The sequence below is a fragment of the Lissotriton vulgaris genome, chromosome 9, assembly GCF_964263255.1.
Source record: "Lissotriton vulgaris chromosome 9, aLisVul1.2, whole genome shotgun sequence".
In the NCBI taxonomy this organism is placed as follows: Eukaryota; Metazoa; Chordata; class Amphibia; order Caudata; family Salamandridae; genus Lissotriton; species Lissotriton vulgaris.
Genome location: NC_141697.1, coordinates 325,913,803 through 325,939,551, shown reverse-complemented (window position 1 = coordinate 325,939,551; position 25,749 = coordinate 325,913,803). Strand labels below are relative to the sequence as shown.

The window sequence follows — 25,749 nt, the reverse complement described above, 5'->3', positions numbered from 1 at the left end:
GGAAGGCTATGTTTACATGTCATTGTGTCCAAATTTTCCTTTACGGTGGGTGTTGGAAACATATGTGAATTTGGTTGCTTTGCACCACTGTTACATTTACAGAACTGCCAACACCACCGAGTGTCATGCGATATCGGCTTCTTCACACAGTCACCTAGTGAGGAGCTGATATCACACAGTGGATGAAAAAGTAGGCTGGAAATCACTGCATAGAGTGGGTTTCCAGCGGAGGTTTATAGCCTCTACACAGAGGAAGTTCATTATGGGGTGTAAGACCACCCCAGCGCATCACTAGTAGGCTAAGAATTTTTAAAAACATTTTTGGGTGGGTAGAGAGAGTATACATGCCTTATAAGTTTTGCCCGGAACAAAGACTGCCCCACTGAGGCCTACCCCCTTTTATCACATGGTGAAAAATGTTTAGCGGTTGGCAGACCTGCAGTTATACATTAACCTACTGAAGCTTTCTGTTATGTAGTGTATTGCATTTTCTTAAGTGAGCACATGCAAAGCTTCAAAGTGAAAACGTATTACACCAAATACAATTAAGTTTCCCTCTCTTTCAGGAGCAAAATTCAAAAAGTATCTTGGCCATTCTGCCCATGTGACCAATGTTCGGTGGTCGCATGATCATCAGTGGATTATTTCCATTGGAGGAGCTGATCATTCTGTCTTCCAGTGGAAATTCATCCCTGACAGAAAACTGAAGGATGCTCTTCATATAGCACCACAAGGTGAGTCACTCATCCATGAGTTGGTGGTAACTGCTGTCTTTAAATAGTCACCTTCTAAACTTTGTCATAAAGTTGGCCATCTAAGAACAGATATGAAAGTAAATGGTGAAACAGGAAACTATGTAAATATAAAAAAAATCAGTCTATGTTTTGTTGTTAAGTGTAGAATATTTTTCCTTGAGTTTAAAGTGATCAACCACATAATGGTTTCTAAGAAGTTGTCAATAACCACGACCATAACAACATATTACCTGCATGATTTTGTTTATGCTTTCCTTATTCTTAGAAAGTTTGGCAGACTCAAATAGTGATGAGTCCGATTCAGATCAGTCTGATGTTCCAGAGCTGGACTCTGAAATCGAGCAAGAGACACAGATCACATATCGACGCCAGGTAAATTAGTTTTTTGTTTTGTTTTTGCATTGCATACTTGTTTCAGTACATTGGATAGATTCTGACTACTATATTATACCACATTTGTTATGTTAGATCTGATCCCATGAGATGTGTGCAGAAACTGTGTAGAGTGGATATTTGGATGATGATTGACAACATGTTTCATGACATGAACCCTGATTTGTTTCTGTAATGGACAGACTCAAAGTTAATCTAGAGCTCCTTTCACTATTCAGAATTCGGTTTCATCTTTGGGAAGTGAAAACTTAGTCAACATGCCAGAGGAAATGCTATTTTCTATCAATCAGTCAAAACATTTATAGAGCGCGCTACTCACCTGTGAGGGTCTCAAGGCGCTGAAAGGGGGGGTGCTACTACTGGTCGAACAGCCAGATCTTGAGTTGTTTCCTGAAGGATATATGGTCATGGGTCATTCGTAGGTGTGCGGGGAGGGAGTTCCATGTTATGACCGCCAGGTAGGAGAACGATCTTCCTCTGGCGGTGGTTCTGCGAATCCGTGGGATGGTGGCGAGGCTGGCGGAGCGGATCTGGCGGGTGGGAGTGTAGAATGAGAGGCGGCTGATGAGGTATTCGGGGCCCATGTCGTGGAGCGGTTTGTATGCGTGGGTGAGGAGCCTGAATGTGATCATCTGGTTGATGGGGAGCCAGTGCAGGTTCTCAGGTGGGCGGAAATGTGGCTGTGGCGAGGGATGTCGAGGATGTGTCGTGCGGCATCGTTCTGTATGCGTTGTAGTAGTTTCTGAAGTTTGGCGGTGGTTCCTGCGTATAGGACGTTTCCGTAGTCCAGTCGGCTGGAGACGAGGGCCTGGGTGACCGTCTTTCTGGTTTCGGTGGGGATCCACCGTAAGATCTTTCGGAGCATGCGCAGGGTGTTGAAGCATGATGACGAGACGGCGTTGACTTGCTTGGTCATCGTGAGGGAGGAGTCCAGGATGAATCCCAGGTTGCGTGCGTGGTCCAAGGGTGTCGGCGCGGAGCCCAGTGCTGAGGGCCACCAGGAGTTGTCCCAGGCAGAAGGGGATTGTCCGAGGATGAGGACCTCCGTCTTGTCTGAGTTCAGCTTCGGGCGGCTGAGCTTCATCCATTCTGTGACGTCGTTCATCCCTTCCTGTAGGTTGGTTTTGGCGGAGGCTGGGTCTTTGGTGAGGGAGAGTATCAGCTGGGTGTCGTCGGCGTAGGAGATGATGTTGATGTTGTGTTTGCGTGCGATGGCGGCGAGGGGGCTCATGTAGATATTGAAGAGGGTTGGGCTAAGTGAGGATCCTTGGGGTATGCCGCAGATGATCTTGGTGGCTTCTGAGCGGAAGGGAGGGAGGCGGACTCTCTGGGTTCTGTCGGAGAGGAACGAGGTGATCCAGTCCAGGGCTTTTTCTTGGATCCCAGTGGTGAAGAGGCGGGTTATTAGGGTGCGATGGCATACGGTATCGAAGGCTGCCGAGAGGTCCAGGAGGATGAGGGCGGTTGTTTCTCTGTTGTCCATCAGGGTCCTGATGTCGTCGATGACTGCGATGAGGGTGGTTTCGGTGCTGTGGTTGGCTCGAAATCCGAATTGGGATGGGTCGAGCAAGTTGTTTGCCTCTAGGAAAGCAGTCAGCTGTTTATTGACGGTTTTCTCGATGACTTTGGCCAGGAAGGGAAGAAGAGAGATGGGGCGGAAGTTCTTGAGGTCTTTGGGGTCCGCTGTGGGTTCCTTCAGAAGGGCGTTGATTTCTGCGTGCTTCCAGCTCTCGGGGAAGGCGGCTAACGGGAACGAGATGTTTATGACGTTCCGGAGATGGGGTGCGATGATGGTGTCGGCTTTGTTGAAGATATGATTGGGGAAAGGGTCCGAGGGGGAGCCGAAGTGGATGGAGTTCATGACGTTGGTGGTGTCTTCAGATCTGATGGGGTCCAGGCGCTGAGGGTGGTGGTGGGGGTCGCTGGTTCGGTGACTGAAGGCGGAGTCTGGGGTTCGAAGCTGTCGTGTATATCTGCGATCTTTCGGTGGGAGAACGTGGTGAGGGAGTTGCAGAGTTCTTGTGACGGTGTGATGTCGTTGTTGCTGGCGCTGGGGTTGGAGAGCTCTTTGACGATGTTGAAGAGTTCCTTGCTGTTGTGGGTGTTGTTGTCTAGTCGCTCTTTGAATGATGTCCTTTTGTTGGTGCGGATCAGCTGGTGGTGTTCGCAGGTGGCGATCTTGAGGGCTGTCATGTTTTCTGTAGTTCGTTCGTGGCGCCAGGTTTTTTCGAGGGTTTGGACGGATTTCTTTGATTTTTTTAGGGCGCCTGTGAACCATGAAGTTTTCCTGTTGCCGGTCCCGCCTGGGGGGTTCTTCAGTGGTGCGAAATTGTCGGCGCAGTTGGTGATCCACTGTGCGAGGTTGTGGGATGCGTTGTTGGTGTCAGCGGTGTTGGCTGGTGGGTTCTGGCTCAGCGATGAGAGGAGCTGGTCTGTGGTGACTTTGCTCCAGCATCTGCAGGGGATTTGTTGCGTGCGATGGTGGGAAGTATTCTTTTTGAAGGTGAAGTGTATGCATCTGTGGTCGGTCCAGAGTAATCCGAAGGAGTGGCTGAAGGAGACGTGGCTCCTGGCGGAGAAGATGGGGTCGAGTGTGTGGCCAACGATGTGGGTGGGGGTGTTCACCAGTTGCTTGAGTCCGAGGTTGTCGAGCAGGGTGGTGGGGTTGTTGTCGCTGTTTTTCTCCAGGTGGAAGTTCAGGTCCCCGAGGAGGATGTATTCTGGTGAGGGTAGGGCGTGCGGGCTGATGAAGTCGGCGATGCTTTTGCTGAATTGTGTGCGTGGGCCCGAGGGTCTGTAGATGAGCATTCCTCCAAGGGTGGTCCTAGGGTCGGTGTGAATCTGGAACTGTAGGTGTTCGGCGGCGGAGAGTGTGTCTTCGGTGATGGTCGTGATGTTGATGGTGTTCCTGTAGACGATGGCAATTCCTCCTCCGGGTTGGTTGACTCGGTCCTTCCGGGTGATCTTGTAGCCGTCCGGGATGGCTATGGCGATGTCGGGGGCCGAGGAGGTGTTCATCCAGGTTTCCGTGAGGAAGGCGACGTCGGGTGCTGTTATGTCCAGGAGGTCCCATAGTTCGACGGTGTGCTTGTGGACGGAGCGTGTGTTGAGGAGGATGCACTTGAGGTGGTTGTTGTTGTTGCGAGGTCCGGTGAGTGGTTTGCAGGTTCGGAGGCAGGTGTATTTGCAGGCCTGACAGGTGAAGGGTCAGTGGGTTCGCTTCGGGGTGGCTCGGTAGCAGGCGGTTGTTCGTCCGGTGTTGAGTGTGTTGAGGGCGGCGGAGTCATATCTCAGTCGGGTGCTTTGGATGCAGCGGGGGCTAGGGGTTCTGGCGCTGGGCGCGGTCCAGACGCGAACGGGCGCAGACGGGCTTGCCTTAGGCGCGCCTTCAGCGCGGTCGCTGCGTGGCCTCCATATAAGGGGCTGTGGGAAGGAGGAGCAGCTGGGAGGCGGGAGCGGGGTGGCGAATGGGGCAGCGGGGGGCGGGCCGCACGGAAGGAAACTGGGAAGGGGCACACGGGCAGAGAAGAAAAACGAGGCAAAACAACAGGCAAAACAGGCCGAACAACAGTGAGTAGGGGCACAGAAGGAAAAACGGGGAGAGGGTGCACAGGGCAAAAAACGAGGCAACATCAGCGAGCAGGGGCACAGAAGGAAGAACGGGTAGAGGGGGCGCAAGGGCACAGAAGAAAGAACGAGGCAAAACAACAGGCGAGATAACAGTGAGCAGGGGCACAGAGGACTTGCTCGGCAGCGGCGAGGCACTAAAGGGGTAGCGCCACAGGAGGACCGTGTGGCGGCTGGGGGGGTCGACCTATCTGCTGGCAGGGTCAAAGGTCGCTCTACATTATTTACTTGGTAACTGGACAATATTCTGTTTAGGATGTGTATGTGCCCATAGGCCACATCAATCTTCTCCACGCCATGTTCATAATGTTCAGTGTTTGCCCGTTCGGACCTGGCATCAAGTTTGAACAAGAGAGCCCAATTACAAATACGGAACTACACATTTATGTTTGATGATAAACAATTATGTAAAGGTTATAGAAGTAAAACATTCACAATTACAGGTAACATCAGTTGAGAGTGTGCCCTTGCAGTCATGAATGGAGCAGCACTACACAAATAATAATAATGATAATATATCCTGTTTGTGGCTTGGCCTAGACCATGCCAGTGGAAAAAGATCCAAGCTTTAATGACAACACACAACAAAATCTGATTTTAGCACGTCTCGTGAGAGAAGTTGTGGTTTTCTACCGAACCCCATTAATGTGTCATCCTCACCTTATTTTTGTCTCTCTGCTGATTGGATCAGCAAAGTTCTTTTGCCAGGCCCGCAGGAAACATGAGGGGATTATTACTGCCCAGCAGTTTAGAAGAAAACTAATTCCCAAATGTGTGCTCTATGTTTGCAGCACACAAAATATCAACTTATGTGGATCTCCTACGTGTAAAATTGTGCAGCTTTCATTGGAACTCTTATTTTATTTAGGGAAGAGCTCCAATGTGGGTAGAGTAGAAGGTGGTGGGTTGTGCTGTCATCAGGGTGGGCTGCAACCCTGACACAAAGCTGTGGTGGGCTTCTCCACTCACACTTGTGCATCTGGTTTATTTATTTATGCTGGTTTTTTATTTTTATTTTTTTAGGGGACTGCAAGACCCACGTTCATGCCGCTGTCCCTTCCCTTTTTAATTATGATGGGGAACCCCATGTGGCCCCCAGCACACGTCTTACCATCTTCAGGGTGTAAAGAAAGGGTTGTGTTTACCAGCTACACAGACACAGAATTTTGAAGTCCCATTTTGGGACCAAAAGCAAGCATATACTTGACCAGTGACAGTTGATGCAACGTCGCAGTCAGCACCGTATTTGCTCTAAACTGATTATTAATGGGTTACTTTAAGCATAGCGACAATGAGAGCTGGTGCAAGCCTTTTTGCATTCTACATAAATGTTTCTGATGGATACTTCTAAACACAGATCCCTTACCTTGGAATACTCCTCATGTGCAAGACTGGATCCAAAAACCTTTTCTCTGGCATTGCTCCTGCGTGCCGCTTGGCGGTGCTGTGCTGATCCGTGTTGACTCCATAACGTCCCAAAAGTGATGGAGCCGCATACATGTGCCATCCCTGCATGCTGACAATCAGCTCCTTTCTTTCAGTCCATTCAATTGTGGATCCATAATTCTGCTCCCAGTTTCATCTGCCTTCCGATGATTCTGGAAAAACAGTGTACTGGGAATTGATGTTCCTTCCTAAAATGACAGGTTTCAAGCCATGCCACGACTGTAGAAAATAGATGTCAGTCACAGACTCACACAAAAGTGTCTCGTTTGCTTGGACTTGGGGCACAAGTCGTGAGGCAAGTGTGCCCTTTGAGACCAAGCGACAAAGCTGTACTTTGCTAATCACAAAAAGTTGCGGGCCTAAGGTAGGTCCCACTCCTGCTTCAAGTCAAGGGAGAGGACTCACTCCCACTCCTGAGGCCATTCCCACAAGAGGTCAACTTCGCAGTCGAAGTCCCTGGGAAATTCAAAATTGAAGTCCAAACTCAACCACAAGAAGGTGAAGCAGGACTCTGTATTCCTCCAGCACGATGCAGACAGTTGATTCAAGTGTGCCCCATTTTCCTAGGCTATCTCAGACTGCCGCTAATTGACACATTTAGGGAGGCCAAGCAGTAGATATATGTCACTCTTCTGGCTCCCGCGGGCTGGCCTTCTGGCCCCAATGGTTACTGGTAGTGGATCCATCCTCAGCACTGCATAACCTCCTTGGCCCTGTTACAGGCCTTGTCAGAGGCAGGATCCAGTACTTTTTCCAGAGACGGAAGTTCATAACGTCTGACAGATGGGGTTCTTCAAATCATTCAGATGGCTTTGCCCTAGCCTTTCTTTCTGCTCCAATAAATCTTCCCCCCCCCACATCAGAGCAAATCTCAGAGGAACATCTGTTCATTCTCTTGTGTGAGGTTCGAGTTTTACTCTCTAAAGGAGTTATTAAGGGCATTCCTTACTCGGAAATGGCACAGGATTGCTACTCTTGCTATTTCCTTGTCCCAAAGAAAGATTGGGGGCCTTCGGCCAATTTTAGAACTTTGAACTATGAATGCCTTTCCATGTCCTCTCTGCCCTGGATCCGATTGATTGGATGATGTCCTTGGACCTGCATGACAGATTTTCATATACCTGTCCTGCAGTCCCACAAAAGTTACTTCTTGTTCCAGGTAGGCCAGGGACACTTTCAGTTTGTCGTGCTTCCCTTTGACCTTACCAAGTCCCTTTGACATGGATGGCACTAGCTAATCCTATTCTTAAAGACTTTGCTGTAAAAATAGCAAGAAACGTTGTCACTTGGCACTCACCTAATCTTATGCCTAAAGACTTTGCTACAAAACAGACATTTGAAGTGAGAATACAGAGTGTCGTTGGCATTGTAGGGTGCTACGTATTGGAGCTGTTCTTCACCTAAACTTGGGAACTGCCCAGAGTTCATTGCTGCTTTTTGCATAAATTATGCAGCACTCTAAGCCAGAACGTGTGTGTGTGATATATATATATATGTGATCAAGTGCTCTGTGAAGCGCGAAACGCGTCGTGATGACTGGGAGCACCATTGCTGAATAAACCACCTTCTTTTTGCACCTAAACCTGGGTTCGTGTCCATATTTGCAGCTTTTGAAACTCTGCGCCGTACTGGATTATTCCTGGAATATATATATATATTTATATATATATATATATATATATATATATATATATTTATATATATATATTTATATATATATATATATATATATATATATATATATATATATATATATATATATATATATATAATATGTGTGTGTGTACTTTACCAAAGGAAGAACGCCACGCACTCCAGGCATCTTGTTATATATTTTATTTTATTATGTTGTGCCCACCACCAACAACTGTCAGTTGTTAATGGTGGTGGACACAACAAAATTAAGTAAAATATGTAACAACATGCTGGGAGTGCGTGGCGTTCTTCCTTTGGAAAAAGTAAACTCAACATTTGAGGAACCGTCTCCTTAAGCTGTTGCACCCATTACGAGTGAGAACGGAAACATTGCTGGCGGAAACAGGGAATATATATATATATTTCCAACTATAACTACCTACTGGCGAGCGCCAGTAGATAAGATATATATAGTACCTACTGGCTTTCGCCAGTTGGTAGTTTTAGTTAGGACCAAAGTTTCAATAGGAAAATAGTTTTTTGCGTTTTTTGCCAAAACTCTGGAGCTGGCTGACAAATCTTGAAACAATTTTCACAAAACTTCCCCTTTTTAGTTCAGCTGTTGGGTTTCAGTGTGATCTGTCAAGTGGGGGCAAAAAAAGACAGGGTCCCAAACTGCTATAGGGAATTACATCGAATTTGGCAGAAAGCTAGATGGTGGTCTAGAAAGCGTGCTTTTTGTGATTTAGTGTTAATCCGGTCAGTTGTTTTTGAGACATTCAACTTTAAAAACTATAGATATCTGGGACGTGAGTCCTTGCAGTGGACTCACGGATCCTACTAAAACTTGATTGACTGCCAACACTTCAACCAGGAATTGTTGGCGGCCATCTTGGGACTCAGCTTGAAGCTGAATTCCACAAAAAAAGTAAAAAATAACATTAAGGGGGCAGGGTAGGAATACCCTGACATCCCAGATAGGGTAGGAGGGTCCCACAGGGACCATGCTGGGGTTTAAAAGTATTATTATTTTTTTAATTTGCCATGGGTGGGCCAAGTCCCGGGGGCATGCTAAAAACAAAGGAGGGGGCGCATTGGGCCCCCTACTAGGTTTTATTGTAAACCCCGCGACAAAGAGTCCCAGGAGCTTTTCTATTATATTATGCAGAGGGTGCCTGCATGGCACCCCGCAACCCCGGGGACAAACTCCTCCTGGTATGTTTCTTTAATAAATAAATGGGGGGAGGGCTCTTGGACCCCCTCCCAGCTCCAGGAACCGCCACCACAATAGGGCTTTTCAATGAAAAAGATTTGTGGGAGTTCAGACCCCCCACAGCCCTGGGGACATCTTCCTCCTTGCGGCTTTAACAGTTATTAATGTGTCGGCCACACAGACTCCCCCCAGCCCAAGGGATCACCACCTACCCAGGGCTTTATGTACATTTAATGCGGGGGCTGCACAGACCTCCCCCCAGCTCTGAGGATGCCACCTCCCCAGTGCAACCTCTAACAAAGTAGGGGGAATGTATGGCCCCCTAATGGAGCCACCATGCCCCTGACGACCGCCACCCCCTAGGGCCGGCTCCAGCAGTGTCCCGGGATGCACACCCCCAGGACATTGTCATTTACTATGGCTTGGCAGGAGCACCATAGCAAACACAGAAAATGTTCTTGCTTACTAGAAGCAGAGCTTTTGCACACAGGGTGCTGCATGTTAGCAGCTCCCTATGTGTAATAGCATTGCCAGCTCCTGCAGGAGGTGGGGAGCTGCCAGGGACCTTGTAGGCCGTCAGGCTCCCCTCACGGTACTCAACCATCAGAAAGTGGATGCCCTGTGTGGGACCAGTGCATCCACACTACAGGCCAGGCACTGGAGGATGGGGTGCCTGGGGCCGAAGCCAGCCCGGGAGGGGGACCACCCAGCCCACCTCCCTTTTGATAAAATAAACATTTAAAAAGGGTTCTGGCCCGGGAAATGGGGTCCCTGGGCCAAATATAGCCTGGGGTGGGGGGTGGGGGGGGGGGAGTGCAGGGTGGCCTCTCTCCCCATTGAAAAAAGGGCTGGCCCCAGGGGATGGTATCCCCAGGGCTCACATTGGCCCAGGGAAGGGGTATCACATGGACCTCCTCACCTAAAATATATTTTTAAAATACGACCGTAAGCCACAGGAGGCCCCACCCCCTTTCTCCGCTACTCTGCAAACGCCCCTCCTGGCACTGTGGTGGTTGGGGGAATGAGGTAATCTTGGATGCTGAGGGTCCATGGGGTCCAGGAACCCCTCCAGGTATCTCCAGTGAGTCCCAGACAGTGGGATTGCTGAGAGGACTTGAAGACCCTACCTCCTTTGTCCACCACTCTGCAAACACACCTCATGGCAAACTGCTGTTTGGGGAATGAATTCCACTTTACTCCTGAGGGTCTCAGGTCTAAAGTAGACTTCTTCCCTCAACCATTAGTGCGCCAGGAGGCACGTTTGCAGAGTAGTGGATAAAGGGTGTGTGGCTTCTGATGACCTCTCAGCAATCCTACTGTGTTGGACTTACTGGGGGTAACAGGAGGGGTAGTTGGCCCCCAAGGACGACCTTCAGGGCCAACTACCCCTTCCGTTAACTCCAGTAAGTCCCACACAGCAGGATTGCTAAGAGGTCTTCGGAACCCACAACCCCTTTCTCCACCGCTCTGCAAACACGCCCCCTGCCACAATACTGGTTGGGGGATGAAGTCCAGTTTACTCCTAAGGAACCTTGGGGGCTAAGAAGCCCTCCTGGTACCTCCTGTAAGTCCTACACAGCAGGATTCCTAAGAGCTGGTCAGAGGCCAAGCACCCTTTGTCCACCACTCTGCAAACGTGAATACAACCTAAAAAAACAAAGGAATTCTCTGAAAAAAACAAAGGTTACAGGAACATTATTGTTGGGAATTAGAATTTTAAAAAACCTTAGAAATTCACTGACAAAACAAAGGTTGCAAGGATTTTATAGTTAGGATCAGGTTTCATTCATACAAAACCATTGAAAATCAACTGCTCTGGTTAGTGAGCTAACTTTAATTTGCGCTCCAGTAAAGCACTGCTTAGGACCTCACATATTACATCACTTATGATATGGTCAGTTACATCACTGATTACATCCCTGATGACATAACCCACAGAATCTCTGATGTACTCACTCGTACTTCCATACATACATACATGCACCCACTCCTACTTCCACACTACCATTCTCAAACCAATTCACACACCCATACCACTACTTACACAGCCACTCACTGACTCATAGATCAACACACATACACTCACTCAATCATACAGCCACTGATACACCTACTCGCTCACAAATACAACCACTAACATATCCACTCATACACCCACTCACACACTGAGTCAGTCACCCATAACATTACTCACACACCTACTCACTCATCTGTACAGTCAATCACACAGCCACTTACTCACCCATACAGCTACACACACACACTCACTCACTCATACAGATACTAACACATACTCATTCACCTGTACAGTTACTGACTCAAACACACACTCATCCATACAGCCATTCTCACAGTCACTCACTCACCCTTACAGTCACTCACATACCTCATCACTCACCTATGCTACCTTTCACATACCCAGTTACCCATATACCACTGGCATGCACGCACTGACACAGTCATACACATACTTACTTACCCATACAGCCCCTCACACATGCACTCACTAACCAATATAGCCACTGACTCACCTACTTACTCATTAATACAGGCAGTCATGGGTAGAGGAATAGGTATAGTGTGGTAAGTGTATTTTACACTTATGGGGTGGGTAGCAATATAGGGTGGTAAGGGTATTTGTAAAGCTCAAGGTGGGTAGGGGCATAGGGTGGCAAGGATATCTTTTAGCGTTTACGGCGGGGTAGAGGTCCAGGGTGGTAAGTGTATTTATCTGGTTTAGGAGTGAGTTTGGCTAAAGAGTAGTAAGGACATTTTTAGGGTGTCGAGGGTGGGTGGGGGTTTAAGGTGGTAAAGTTATTTTTAGGGTGGGTAGTGCTAAAGGTTGGTTTAGGGAATTTCAGGATGTAAGGTTGAAGGGAGTATAGGGTATTAAGGGTATTTTTAGGGTTAAGGGGTGGATATGGATCGAGAATGGTAAGGTTATTTCTCAGGGTTTTTATAAGTGGGTAGAGGTATAGGATAGTAAGGTTAAAAGAGGGAGTACAAATAATTTTTAAAAGGGGTGGTTTGGTGGTCTACCCCATAAAGATTTTTTTATATTTTGAATATTTGATAAAAAAGGGGGAGGGGTTGGTGGGTCTCTCCCAAAAAAGAATCTTCATTTAAACTATGTTATACCTCCACACACTGTCCAACAGAACACTTCTCAGAGGCAAACAAGTAATTCCTTAGGGAATCAACAATAGGTGCTGTGTTAACAACGTAGAACAGTTACATGAAATAAAACATAATATCTCCCCCAATTAATCAAAACACTTTTAGGTCTAGCGTTGGCTGCCAGCCTTTTAGTTTTTGTCAATGTATGTTTTGACATGGTTTTTGAAAACTTTGTTGGTCGAGCTACCAGTCACTTACAAATATGAAGAAAATGTCTAAAGCAAAAATATTTTTTGTTCTTAAAATGCAAACATTTCCATATTACTCCCTGGCACTGGGAGAAACTATTTTGTGTGCAGTTGGGCTCCTTGCAAAAGGGCAGTGAGGTAAGTAAATGGCTGAAGTGGGTGACCCATTGCTCTATGTTTTATGCTGTTGTGGGTGGAAGAAAATGTGAATGACGCTAAAACAGACTAATGGGTGAAGGGGGCTGAGAGCCTCGATCAATAATATATTTGTACATTTTTAATAAAAATGAAAAGGTCTTCGCTCAGGCTAGACCTAAAAAGGACTTTTTAATGCAAGGCATAAAATAAAAATGGGGAACATTAGTTCAGAAGATGGAATGATTGAAACATTTAAAATCTTCATAGCGAATATGAAGCAATACAAATAAATTGTCACAGTTGCAACAAAGATCAGTAGTTATAAAATACAGAAGTTTATATTGGAATCTATACTATACAATAGCTGTGCAACAGGAGTAGTCCGCAGTGAACATCAAGCCAAGGGTGTTCGCAGAGAACAGAAAGGCAGTCAAAGTGTTTTCTCATTGAAGCAGGTTGTCTTTCTATTGGGTTTTGTATGTGTTCTGACATGAACGCTGGGTCCAGAATTTTCATAGAGTTGTGTTTTTACATCTGGACTTCTCAGATACTTCATAATTCCTGAGAAGAGTTGTTGAGAAGGTTTCTTTCACTGTAACCATTTCCTTCCTTCAGCCTGAATTATGTTCAGGAGTTTCTCTAGATGAAGGTCCTCTTGGGTTAGGAGGCTTCACTAGTTTTGGAATTCCTCGGGTTCCAAAGATACTCTGGCTACTTCAGCTATTTGATTTCTCCAGCATACAGCTTCTATCCCAGCCGAGGTGTCCTGAATTGTCCCAATTCAGGAAACTCCTGGAACATAGTTCATGCCAGAGCAGCTAAGTCAGTGCTTCTACAGGTTCATGCCAAAAGCTAGAGCAGATAATTCAGTGCTTCTCTGAAAAATAGTATGTACACTTCTTGCTTCCAACAGGTAGAAATGTGTGAAGTTGTACAATGTGCTTGGCTCTCTGTAGCTTTAAAATAACACCAGAGGCCATTCAGACAACAGGGAGTCCTACTCCCTACACCCTATTCTAAATCTCTTGCTCACCCTATTAATCTTTCCTGCCGGCTCTCTCAAAAATACTCCATGTGCCCAAAGTGTCTTTCAGAATCCTCCTTTGTCTTTTTAACTAACCAGTTTTTCAGCATAGAGGAGCATCCTTTTCAGCTCACCTGCCCACTGACTTCTATCAGATCACCAGATCAGAACCTCTATGAGCTTTACCTGGATTTTCATGTTGTTCTCCCCTGCCCTGACCTGCCCTACAATGTCTTGGTTCAGCTTGGGTCACCAGTCCATGTAGATTTTCTCATGCCTGTCAACATGGAACAGAAACTTGTAGATTGAGAGGCAGAACAGATTCTTCCTGCCTCCGCCATCCATGTCTTGCTCCATCAATCAGGAAATGGACTGCTCCCTCCTACAGAGTGCCAGTAACTGCAGAGAAAGACAGCCTGGACACGTTTCAACTGCCCATCAATTTGAAAGGCAAGTAGCTATATCAGGCCTTTTTGAAGTACCAATAAGAAACCGATTGGATAGTGACTCTGGCACAACATTTTGAGACACCCCATGGCCTACTCTCTTGTAATCCTACAGCTCAATGCACCACTCAGGGTATCTCAATGCGTTTCCTTCTCTCATCCAATACCAGCCTCCACCTTTCAGTTTTGCTAAGTCCATTTTAAATGCATTCTAGCCTCATATGGGTTTCTGTGCATGAAATCAATGTATAGCACAGAAGAGCCTAAGAGTTTGTTGAATCCTGATCTTAGATAGAGTCAAGTGCTAACAGAGACTTTCAGATTCTCGAATCACAGATTTACATTCCCTTGTCATCCTATGTCTGCTCCCCAGGTCATGGTAAAATGATCTTGTCGTCCCTGAGCAGGCAGAGACTGTGTTGTGGGTGGTAAATAGTGGGTTCCTGCTTTCCAAAGCAACGTGCTTCATCAATTTATTATGTCCTTTAATAGTTCCAAGGCACGTAATAATCCATATTTCGTATATTGTAATATAAATATTTTGGGCCCAGTTCAACCACAGATCTGGCCTCTTCATGCTACCCCACCAATAGAATCAGAATATGGTTTCATCAGCTGCCACCAGTAGCTTAAGTCCTACCAAACTGTATAACGGCTACATGAGGATGAACGAATAAATGTTTTCTTCTACAGCCTCATACTGGTTCATTTGCAGCCAAACAGCACAACCTTTCCATTTACTCTTGTCTTACAATGAACACATTAATCTTCGTTCTCTCCTTGTCCTTTAGTGTTAACCTAGTATCACACCTTCTGGATATGCTTAGATAAGCAAGTGATGCACTCAGAGGAAATAAACTTCACAGTTTTAAGCAGAGGAAAAGGCCATGAAACTATTTTAGCCAATATGAGCCAGAGTAGAGGTAACCTCGATATAGGTTCAAGTAAAAATGCATAGCGGAACATATTGGGCAAGAAGCGCCTGTGAAGTTGTATTGTAAAATTATGTCCCACTCGCTTACCACACATAGGAAGGCACTGCAAGCTTTCAGTGTATCAACTATCCAGGATTTAAAAAAAGCTGGGACAAATAAGACAGAAGTTGCAAGGTAAGTTAGAAAACAAGGAAGCACCTAGCATAGAACTCAAAGAACAGGTTCTCCCTCAGGAACATTGTCAATTAGTGAGGAGACTTACACAATCTACCCATGAAACTAGTACTATGCTGTTTCTTGCCTCTGCTTATCTCAGGTTTCACGTATTGTATTTATTGGAAAATTATATTGTGCAATCCTTGCGTGTAAAGCACTAAAATGCTGTGTATCATTTGGAAAGGGTATGATTGACGTTCATATACCAAATAAGTGATGGATTCTGTTTTGTTTCAGCCAATAGTTTCACGCAGTCTGGGTGTTTACCTTAAAGAGATGCATTTTCAACTCAGTTGTAATGCAGATGACAAACAAGTGGATCTGATATGCCATTGTCTAGATGCAGAGCTTGAGTAGGATTGTTTTAGTACTTTTTGTTTTTAAACTTCCTGATCTCCAATCTGGCTATGTCACAGCTTCATGTTTTACAATGGCCTCTTTTTCAACCAGAGAGAAAGAGGTTTATTGGTTGTTACTGCCTTAAATATGACATATTAGATACTTAACATGATGTGGGTATTTAATTAAGGTGGAGTCATATAGAAATTTTACTTAGAAATGTGATCATTCTACTGGTGCCATGAAGCATGCTCTTCGTAATTTGGTACCATTACCCAGGTAGGATAGGATTAGGGCTTGTATGTTGCCTCAAAATGTACATTTGAGTGCACAATTTTATTTGTTTAAACAGTGACTACAAAGAAGGCTTTATGACTTTCTTTTGATGATGTTGGTTTTGCAGGATTAGTTGATGCTCATGATGAATATGGGTCACCTCTGCATCTGAGCTGTTGATAATTAGAAGAAACTCTGTCTTGGAGGATTTCAGCTTCAGATAGGAACCCAAAAATACGTTTTGAATGAAGGCAAGGCAAGGCAAGCTGGCTGAAAAAGTTTATGTAGTTGTGTTAACGTGTCAGTACATTTTGTTGATATTGTAGTTAGCATCACCAGGGAGAGGACATATATATATATATCTATATCTATATATATATATATATATATATATATATATCTATATCTATATCTATATCTCTGGAACTCCTCCCAAGACCGAAGAAGCAGAGGCCACAGCGGGGATAACGTTGGAGACGCTTTTTATTGCAGAATCGGCATGATGCATTTCGGCCTGGAACGGCCTTCCTAGGATGCCTTTAAAAAATAATCCTGTAGACTGGTTCACAATTAAGTACTACCCCCGCCACTGTCCCATTGGTTTAGGGTCGCCACACCCCTTTTGGATTACCGCTCACTGCTTGCAGATCGTCACAACTACAAGCCCCAGAATCCCTTGTCCAGGTAAGTGCTGCCTTTGGGGTGTCCAAATGAAATGGCGGAATGTGGCAGAGTCTAAAAGAGCCAACACAGTCAAAATGCAGAAGAAATTAAATGCTGAGCGTCTCCTCCGGTCCCCTTTACGTTCCAACCTCACATTCACAGAAGTCTGCCAGGCAGGGATTGAAATGACAATGCTGATTTCCATCCGTCGTGAAGTCACGGGCCGCAATGCAGCCGCCCTGGATATCGCTGTGTTTAGAGGCAGACCCGGGATTATTGCAAAACCTTGCACCAACGAAAACTGCCGTAGCAGACACCAGATAAGCCCGGGCCTCTTGATAGAACGGGACCTCTGTAGCGCGTTACTGGAAACCGCGCAAAACATGACTGGAACTCCTCCCAAGACCGAAGAAGCAGAGGCCACAGCGGGGATAACGTTGGAGACACTTTTTATTGCAGAATCGGCATGATGCATTTCGGCCTGGAACGGCCTTCCTCGGATGCCTTTAAAAAATAATCATGTAGCCTTGGAATGGGCCCCATGAAAACTCGAAAATAGCATTCAAGGGGACACAGGAATCACCTCGATGAATTATCATCAGCCAGTGAACGCACTACAACGACCAGCATGCTCTTCATGCAAGTTTGAATCGGACACCCACCTGAGGGCAATCATTGAAGCACTACGAAGAGCCTGTGTGCGTTCTGAAGGCAAATTGATGTCAGAAAACCCTCCCTCCCTCCCACCTCCCTCCGAAAAAGGCCGATGCGGCCGAAATGCATCAGGAAAAAAGGACAATGGAGTGGTTTCAAATGGTGCAATAAAAGGACGTTTCCTTACCTGCTGTGTGTGCGCCTCAACTTCTTTCTGAGAGGAAAGACCCCGAATAAATTAAAACGGCCTGGGTCCTGGCCGAGAGGAGCGCACCCCCAACAAAGCGTGCCGGATTCTGCCCACAAACGGGACCAACTTGACAGGCGGTACAAGCCAAGCTGGGCAGCGGCAGCCACCAGGGACTGGACCTTGGAATGGGCCCCATGAAAACTCGAAAATAGCATTCAAGGGGACACAGGAATCACCTCAACGAATTATCATCAGCCAGTGAACGCACTACAACGACCAAACCTTTGGTCTTTGACGCCACCATCGAGAAGCCCGTGTTTCTGTTCATTTGCGCACCAAGGCAGGTGGAACTCCGGGGTCTTTGGGTGTTGTTCCCTGACACCTCTGGACGGAACCAAAAAGTCCAGAACTCCAATTGGCGCCCAACATGGGGCGACGTCATTCGGTACCGGTCCAAAAGCCTGAAGAGTTCGAGAAGCTTCGTGTGAAGATTCCTGAGGGAGGCGCCCCACTTCATCGATCCCGGCATATCGCAAAAGTGGCCCGAAGTTCTCTTCCACGAGGGTTCCCGTTCAGGACGGCTGCAGTGGGCCGTTGCCTTGACCGTCGCCCTGTCTTGGACCCGAGGTGCAGCCCTTAGTACAGCGAAACGTGACGGGTTTCTCCTTGGTGACGTCTTCAGTGCCTCAGTTAAGTATTTAGTGGTTGCTAGTTGGTTACTTCGTGAGGGTTGTTAAAATCCTTTTTGGTTCTTGGTTTGGTTTGGTTTCGTAAGATTATCACTGGTTGTTCTGGTCACGATAATCTATTTGGTTTAGTTTGGGTATCGATACATCAGTTCGTTTTGGTAGGCCTTAAAAGTTCTTGGTTCAAGTGCACATATTTGTTTTGTGTTTTGTTTGTTTTGTGTTCCGGACTGAAAAATGGTAAGTCGGAGAAATTGTATGTTGTCTTGCTTTGGTTGCAACAGTGACTCACGATTGGAGGACTCATGTCTGGTTCCTCCGATTGGGACTCCCCTATATGACTTATATTGTAAACATGGTGTGGGTCCTATATCCTATAATGAGGTGTGGGTCCCCTACACCGAGAAAGACGGTGTCCTTAGTTGGCCACTGCATGGTAGTTTTGAACCCGAAATTCTTGATAATTTAGAAGCGAAATTGTTTAGGAAGAAAGCCCGGCCGGCAATGTTTGATTCTTTCCGTTACTGGCGAAAAGAATCCAAACAGAGAGAAATGAAGAGATTAAAGAAAGAACAGAAAGAGAAAGAAGAGTTGACTCTAGAGCAAGCAACTAAGCAGCTGCAAGATACCGAGTGTGAGAAGGCCATAGAGGTGGCCATTAGAGAGCATAATTTAGCGATCGACAAGTGCTACCCTGCCTTGCCATCGAAAACAGCTAAGATACTAGAGGACCCCGAAAACGATCCTCTGTTGTCTTATCTGTTACGGTCACCTCCACCGTATGCACAAGGTGCTGCGGCTCCACTTGTACCGAATGTTCAATTACCGGTTGCTGGACAACCTGGTATTGCTGCCCCTCAGAATCAAGTACCTGTACCTCCTGTAGTTAATGTGAATGTTCCTACGGCTCCTCCTCCTCCTGGATTGCCGACTTCTATACCTGTATCTGTCTCGCTTACACCTACTGCTTCACAAACTATTTTTCTCGATACTCCTACTGCCTCGCTATCTGTTCCTACTTCCACTGTGTTTTCTACGTCTGCGAGTGTGTTGACTCCACTTTCTGTTCGTCGAAGAATCACTGATTCTGTGTCTAATATGCTGTCTCCTTTCTATAAAACTTTAATTAAGACTCCTACTTCTGACTCCGTTCAGAGACGTAGTCAGCATCCAAGCATTGAGGAACGGGGAATCTTAGATTCCACGGCTCTCAGATGGATTTCGAAGAGTAGGAGATATAGTACGAGAGATGTGTTAGATACATTTATGCAGTGGAAGGAACCAACGCAACGGTACGTCTTTGATGAGATGTGCTCGTTGTTACGTGAGGAAATAGAGGAAGATGATATTGAATCGAATTTAGAAGACTTAATTAAGGTTCAGAAAGAGTTTGCTGCTGGTATGATAGTAGGTGAAAATATAGAAGAAGCAATGGAACTGATCTTAAGTTTTAGGAATGATCCATCTCTTCGTTCACCGAGAGATTTAGAGAAAGGTAGGACGAAGCTGAGTCGCCAATATCCAATGAGGGAGGTTCCTCCGATTTGGCGCGATGCTGTGCAAGCTGATGCCATTAATGGTATTGCTGCCGCTCCGGCGCAATTCCAGAGAGTATGGATACACATTCCGTGGAAGCGAGCCGAAGTGCTAGCAGTGAAGCAGGCCTTGCCGGATCCGCGTAAGAATCCTGCTGGATATTACAAGGAACTGACACAGACGGTTGAGGCTTGTATAATGAACTTAGCAGACATCGATATGTTATTTGGAAATGTAGTTCCACAACCAGTCTGGGCTAAAATTCGTAGGGAAGATCATCAAGTTGCCTTAGGAGGTGATTGGGCAGCTATCACTGCAGCGGATGGTCAGCAAACGGGTGGTGCAAAACCTGAACCCCTAATTGCTAATCTTCCGGGTAGGATAATTGACTTAATGAAGACTCTGATGCCCGCATTGCGTGTTAATTGGGACAAGTTATCCGCATGCAAGCAAAAGAAAGATGAAAGTGTCTCCGACTTTTTCACGAGGTTCGAAGAGACTTTTGTAGATCATAGTGGTCAGGATATGAGCACTGAAGGAGGACAGAGACTGTTTGTTGATAAATTTGTGCATAATTTGTTACCTGAATTATGCAATAAATTAAAGGATTCAGAGAGTGCGTGGGCTGTTTCTACAACTGCGCAAATACTTGCAACTGCACAATATTACGAAAATAGGGATAAAGAGGAAAAAGAGAAATCAGACAAGAAAACGAAAGATTTAAAGACTAAAGTTCTTTTGCAACAGGCGTATCCGCCTCGCACGAATCAGACTAATATGCAACAGGGTTCGTATCAGAGGACAGATTATAGTTCAACGAGGCCTCAATATCAGTGGAACCAGTGTGCGTACTGTAAGAAGGAGGGTCATTACAAGAATGAATGTCCGATCTTAGCGCAAAATAATGCAGCAGCAGCTCAGAGAGGTCGTGGTGGTTTTGTGCAGAATTCTAGAGGTCGAGGGCGAGGTGCTATGCCTCCACAGACGAATGATCGTCCCTCCAATCACTTTGATCAAAGAAATGGACAGTCAGCCCAGCAAAATAGATCTCAACAATATCTTGTTGAAGACTATTGTGAAGTGGATGAGGGATTTCAGCAAAATGGGTACTAGGACAGCCATGGACAGAGAGAGGGAGTAGTATCAGTTCCAGTAGATCAGAGTGGGCCTTATGTCGCAGTAGCAACATCAGGTGTAGTCGAACCGTTTCTGTTGGATACTGGTGCCGCAAAAAGTTCTATCATTCATGCGAAACTCCCTGGCGCACCTTTGTCTGGCTCAACAAATGTTTCTGTAGGTTTTTCAGGCGCCCCTGTTTACAACCCTATATCTGGCCCTTTGTCTATTTCTGTTGGACCGTGTCAATTGAAAGCACCCTTGATTTTGACGACGAGTTGTAATGAAAATCTGCTTGGTTTAGACTTGTTAAAACGACTATATGCGACATTGTACTGTTCTCCGGAAGGGGTACAGCTTACATTGGGTAAAAAATCACCTCTCCGATGTACTTGTCAATGAATGCACTTCCACCAGAGCTGCGTTCACTCCCTGATTCTCTTTGGGCGACTGGTCCTAATGATGTAGGCCTTTTAGAAATACCACCATATGTAGTTACTTTGAAAGCCAATGTAAAGTTTCCAAGAATTCCGCAATACAAAATATCTAGTGAAGGTGAACGTGCACTTTTATTAATTGTGCAAGATTTGATTAAGAAAGGTGTGGTCGAAGAAACTAGAGGAAATGTTTGTAATAGTCCTGTATTACCGATTTTGAAACGAACTGATCCCACAAAGCCTCCAGTATATAGGTTTGTCATCGACCTCAGAGAAGTTAATAAGATTGTGGTCCCACAGTTTCCTGTGGTTCCAGACATTACTGCCTTGTTAACATTGATACCTGCTACAGCCACTTGGTTCTCAGTCATCGACTTGAAGAATGCCTTTTTCAGCATTCCAATAGCCGAGGAAAGCAGAGATATTTTTGGCTTCTGTCTAGGAGGTCGCAGTTTCAGATTTAAACGCGCTCCACAGGGCTACTGTGAGAGCCCATCTATTTACAGTCAAGCATTAAAGAGCCAGTTAGACTCCTTTGTCCTTCCTCCAGGTTCTGCTCTAGTACAGTATGTGGATGATCTTCTAGTGGCTGCCAATGACGAGGAAACTTGCAAAGCAGCTACAGTTTCGTTATTACATCACTTGTCTAATTTGAATCACAAGGTATCACCTTCTAAGATGCAATACTGCTGCCAAGAAGTGACCTACCTAGGTCATCTCTTGTCAAAGGAGGGAAGGAAGTTGACCCCAGAGAGAATAAAAGCAATTACGCAAATGAGTATTCCACGCACACAGAGAGAAGTACGTGCCTTTTTAGGTATTACCTCTTACTGTAGACAGTGGATCCCAAATTTTTCTCTTTTAGCGAAGCCGTTGGTAGCTTTGACTGGGAAAAATGTTCCGAGTCCGGTGCCATGGTCTGATGAATGTCAAGAGAGTTTTTCTGAGTTACGAAAAGCATTGTGTTCAGCTCCTGTATTGGGTACACCTGATTACAGTAAGCCATTCACGCTCTACGTTCACGAGAGAGAAGGTTGCACGTTGAGTGTTCTGACACAGAAGTTTGGTGATAAACAACGCCCTTGTGCGTATTTTTCATCAACATTGGATCCGGTAGCTAGAGCGTTACCTAGTTGTTTGAGAGCTACAGCGGCAGCTGCGGCTTCCATTCGACAATCTGCTGGTTTAGTGATGAACAACATGCTAGTGGTCATGGTTCCTCATGCAGTGGATACACTCATGAACCGAACCAAGACACAACACCTTACCAGTGCGAGACTATCTGGTTACGAGCTGACATTACTAGCGAGTCATATTCAGATCAAAAGATGTAATGTATTGAATCCAGCAACATTGTTGCCGGCTAATCAAGAGTCGAGTGATTCCGAGCCACATGATTGTTGTTTTAAAACGGAGGAAGAGACAAAAGGACGAATTGACTTGAAGGATACTCCATTATCACATCCGGATGGTACATTGTATGTGGATGGGTCATGTTTTAAACTAGAGAATGGTGATGTGACTGCTGCTTACGCAGTAACGACTCTGAAAACGATTGTGGAGACTGCAAGAGTGAGTCAGAATTCTGCCCAAGCTGCAGAATTAATAGCTTTAACGAGAGCGTGTGTTTTAGCTAAGGGAAAGAGAGTGAATGTTTTTACAGATAGTCAGTACGCATTTGGCGTGGCCCATAGTTTTGGCCGTTTGTGGAGAGAAAGAGGTTTCATTACGTCCCATGGGACTAAGATTCAACATGGTCAGCTAGTTAACGACTTGTTGGAATCTCTAACCTTGCCGACTGAAGTTGCGATTGTGAAGTGCAGTGCTCATAAAGCAATCACGGATGATGTTGGTCGTGGAAATGCTTTTGCTGATGAAATCGCTAAACAGACAGCTAGAGACATAATGAGCAGAATGTATGTTGCTACGTCTGCAAGATGGATTGCTGAATCTGGAATGTGTGAGGATACAATGGAAAGTGTGAAAGAGATTCAGAAAGAAGCAACTGAGGAAGAGAAACGTGTATGGAGAGAGAGTACGGGCAAGTTAGATTCAAATGGGTGTTGGATTGATTTGACAGAACAGCAGCGTTGGATGTTGCCTAATGCGTATGTGCTTGCAGTGGTGACGATGGCGCATGGAGTAGCGCATATAAGTTCTAAAGGAATCTGTAAGATGTTGGCTCCGGTCTGGAAGAATGATGGGATCAGTAAGTGTGCAGAGAGAGTGGTGAAAAATTGTATGGTATGCCTGATGCATAATCCTGGCAAGGGAACTCCAACTCCTGCTGGTCACTTCGCTCCTCCTTCCTGCCCCTTTGAAGTGATTCAGTTAGACTTCATTCACATGGATCGCTGTAATAATTTGAAATATGTCCTGGTGGTAGTCTGTGCTTTTTCCAGATGGATCGAAGCATACCCATTAAAGGACAATACTGCTCTATCAACTGCCAAGATTCTTCTCAAAGAATATTTCCCTAGATTTGGAATGCCACGGATTGTATGGTCAGATAATGGAAGTGAGTTTATAGGGAAAGTTATGCAGAGTGTGTGTGCCGGCCTAGGTCTGAAACAAAAGTTCCACAGTGCGAACCATCCCCAGTCTGCTGGTTTAGTGGGGGGTTACAATGGCACCCTCAAGCTGAAATTAGCTAAAATACAAGCATCCACAGGTTTAGCCTGGCCAGACGCACTTCCTTTGGCTTTGTTATCAACGAGAGCAACTGTACATTCTAGAGTAGGGCTTAGCCCTTACGAGATAGTCTTTGGCCGCCCGGCAAATATCTGGGGTGTGCCAAGGCCTAAGGAATTTTTCTCTCTAGAATATCCTATGTTGATAGACTATCTATACGACTTGACTGCTAAATTGAGTCTTATTCATCAACAGGTTTTCGATGCTTTACCAAAGCCTCCGGAGAGTCCAGGGCATCAGCTGAAACCAGGAGACCTAGTAGTCATCAGGAACTTCGCGAGGACGAAGAACCTTCAGCCGAGATTCGTCGGCCCCTTCCAAGTCCTGCTTGCAACAAGAACAGCGGTTCGTGTAGCTGGACGCAAGCACTGGGTGCACGCGTCCCATGTTAAGCGTGTCCCTTTGCCGCTACCTTACGACGACTGGGTGAAGAAGGGAATTGGTTCCTCCGAATTTGAAAGCACGCCAAAGTTCATCCCTTTCAGCGATGCCGAATTAATCACTAACACTCCAAGCTCTGACTCTCCTTCAGAAAAGACTCCTTTGAACACTGAACATTTGTCTCCTGCATCAGAAGAAACTCTGCCATCTGCGAACTTAAACACTGATACACCTACCAGTGATACGCTATTTGCCGATCAGACAGTACCTGCGAAGCAAAGATATAATTTACGAAACCGTAAAATGGACAAATAAAGCAGGCAACTGCATATTGTGATATTTTGAAATTTTGAACTTTTGCCTTCAGCCAGGAAGTTTGCTATTGTTTTGTTATTTTAAAATTGCCTTGCCGTCTGGGTAGCCGTAGGGTCGTGGCTGTGTGCCTAGTTGGATTTGCGGGGGTCTGACACAAGGTCAATCTTTCTGTTAGTTCTGGGAACTCCCAGGGCTGATAGAGGCATTTTCATCTACGTACACATCATCAGTGGTCGCGAGCGGATTGTAGAAGATGGAGCTTCCTGCGCTGCAACGAGAAAACGTGATTTATGTTCGCAGAAACAGACTTTACAGGATTCTTCATAGCAAATGCTTTTTGACGCAATGTGCCATTACATTTCTAATTGTTTTGATAACGTTGGTGGGTGGAATCGTTTTTGGTATAAATTTGATTTATGTGCCAGTAACTACAGTACCTCCCCTTAATCCTGTTACTTCTACTGTTTCCTCTATACACTCTTTTCATTCGTTTCCCGAACATGAGCAAGCCCGACGCTCAGAATTCATTAACAACACTTTTGTACAGCTCTTGCACCAACACCAACTGGTAGTTAACACTACAGACTGCTGGGTGTGTGGCTTGATACCCCACACTATGGATAAAGGCATTCCCTATCTGGTTTTGCCTTTTAGCTACAATGGATCATTTCAGGCCCTTCAAACTATCTTTGCTTATGCCCTTGAAACCTATCCTCCGCGCCCCCCACGTTCCACTAAATATAACTCTGCCAACAAAGCTTTAGTCCAGGGAATTATTGACATGATCAAGGACGTCAATAATACTCCATCATACCCTAGAGACGAACTGCGAGTGTATTTAACTTGGAATACTTCAGAGTATCGCCTTAGTTTAGGAGAAAGCAAGCCTAAAAGCTCAACTCCAATCTGGGTCGTACCTCACCGAGGTCAGGTCTGTTTGCAAGGTAATGGGAGAAATCCAAGAGCTCAGCTAGGGGGGAGTGAGTGCGTTGAGACTTATGTGTTTCCGGCTAACTCTTCCCCTGCCTTCCTCACTGCTAGGGGTACCTACTTCATCTGTCGAGACCGAGCATATACATGGTTGCCTGCCGACTTTTCAGGTTCATGTTATATTGCTCGATTGTTGCCTCCAACATACACTGCTTCATCTGACTACCACAGAACCAGAGTAGCGAGAGGTGTTTTCAGCAAGGAAGATACCGCTGGTCAGGAAGCTGGAGACTTCTTCAAAGGCTTCCTTCCGTTCTGGGGGCCTATGGCCAATAGTAGAAA

At 45.8% G+C, this 25,749-nt stretch overlaps 1 protein-coding gene across 1 annotated transcript in view; it reads left to right on the top strand.

Annotated features, from left to right (window-relative positions):
* EML5 (EMAP like 5) overlaps nt 1–25,749 on the top strand; it is a 1,453,541-nt gene that overhangs the window by 674,822 nt on the left and 752,970 nt on the right. The window contains exons 11-12 of the mRNA XM_086936634.1: nt 567–734; nt 1,021–1,127. Of these exons, the coding sequence (XP_086792760.1) occupies nt 567–734; nt 1,021–1,127 (275 nt within the window). The remainder of the gene's footprint in view (nt 1–566; nt 735–1,020; nt 1,128–25,749) is intronic.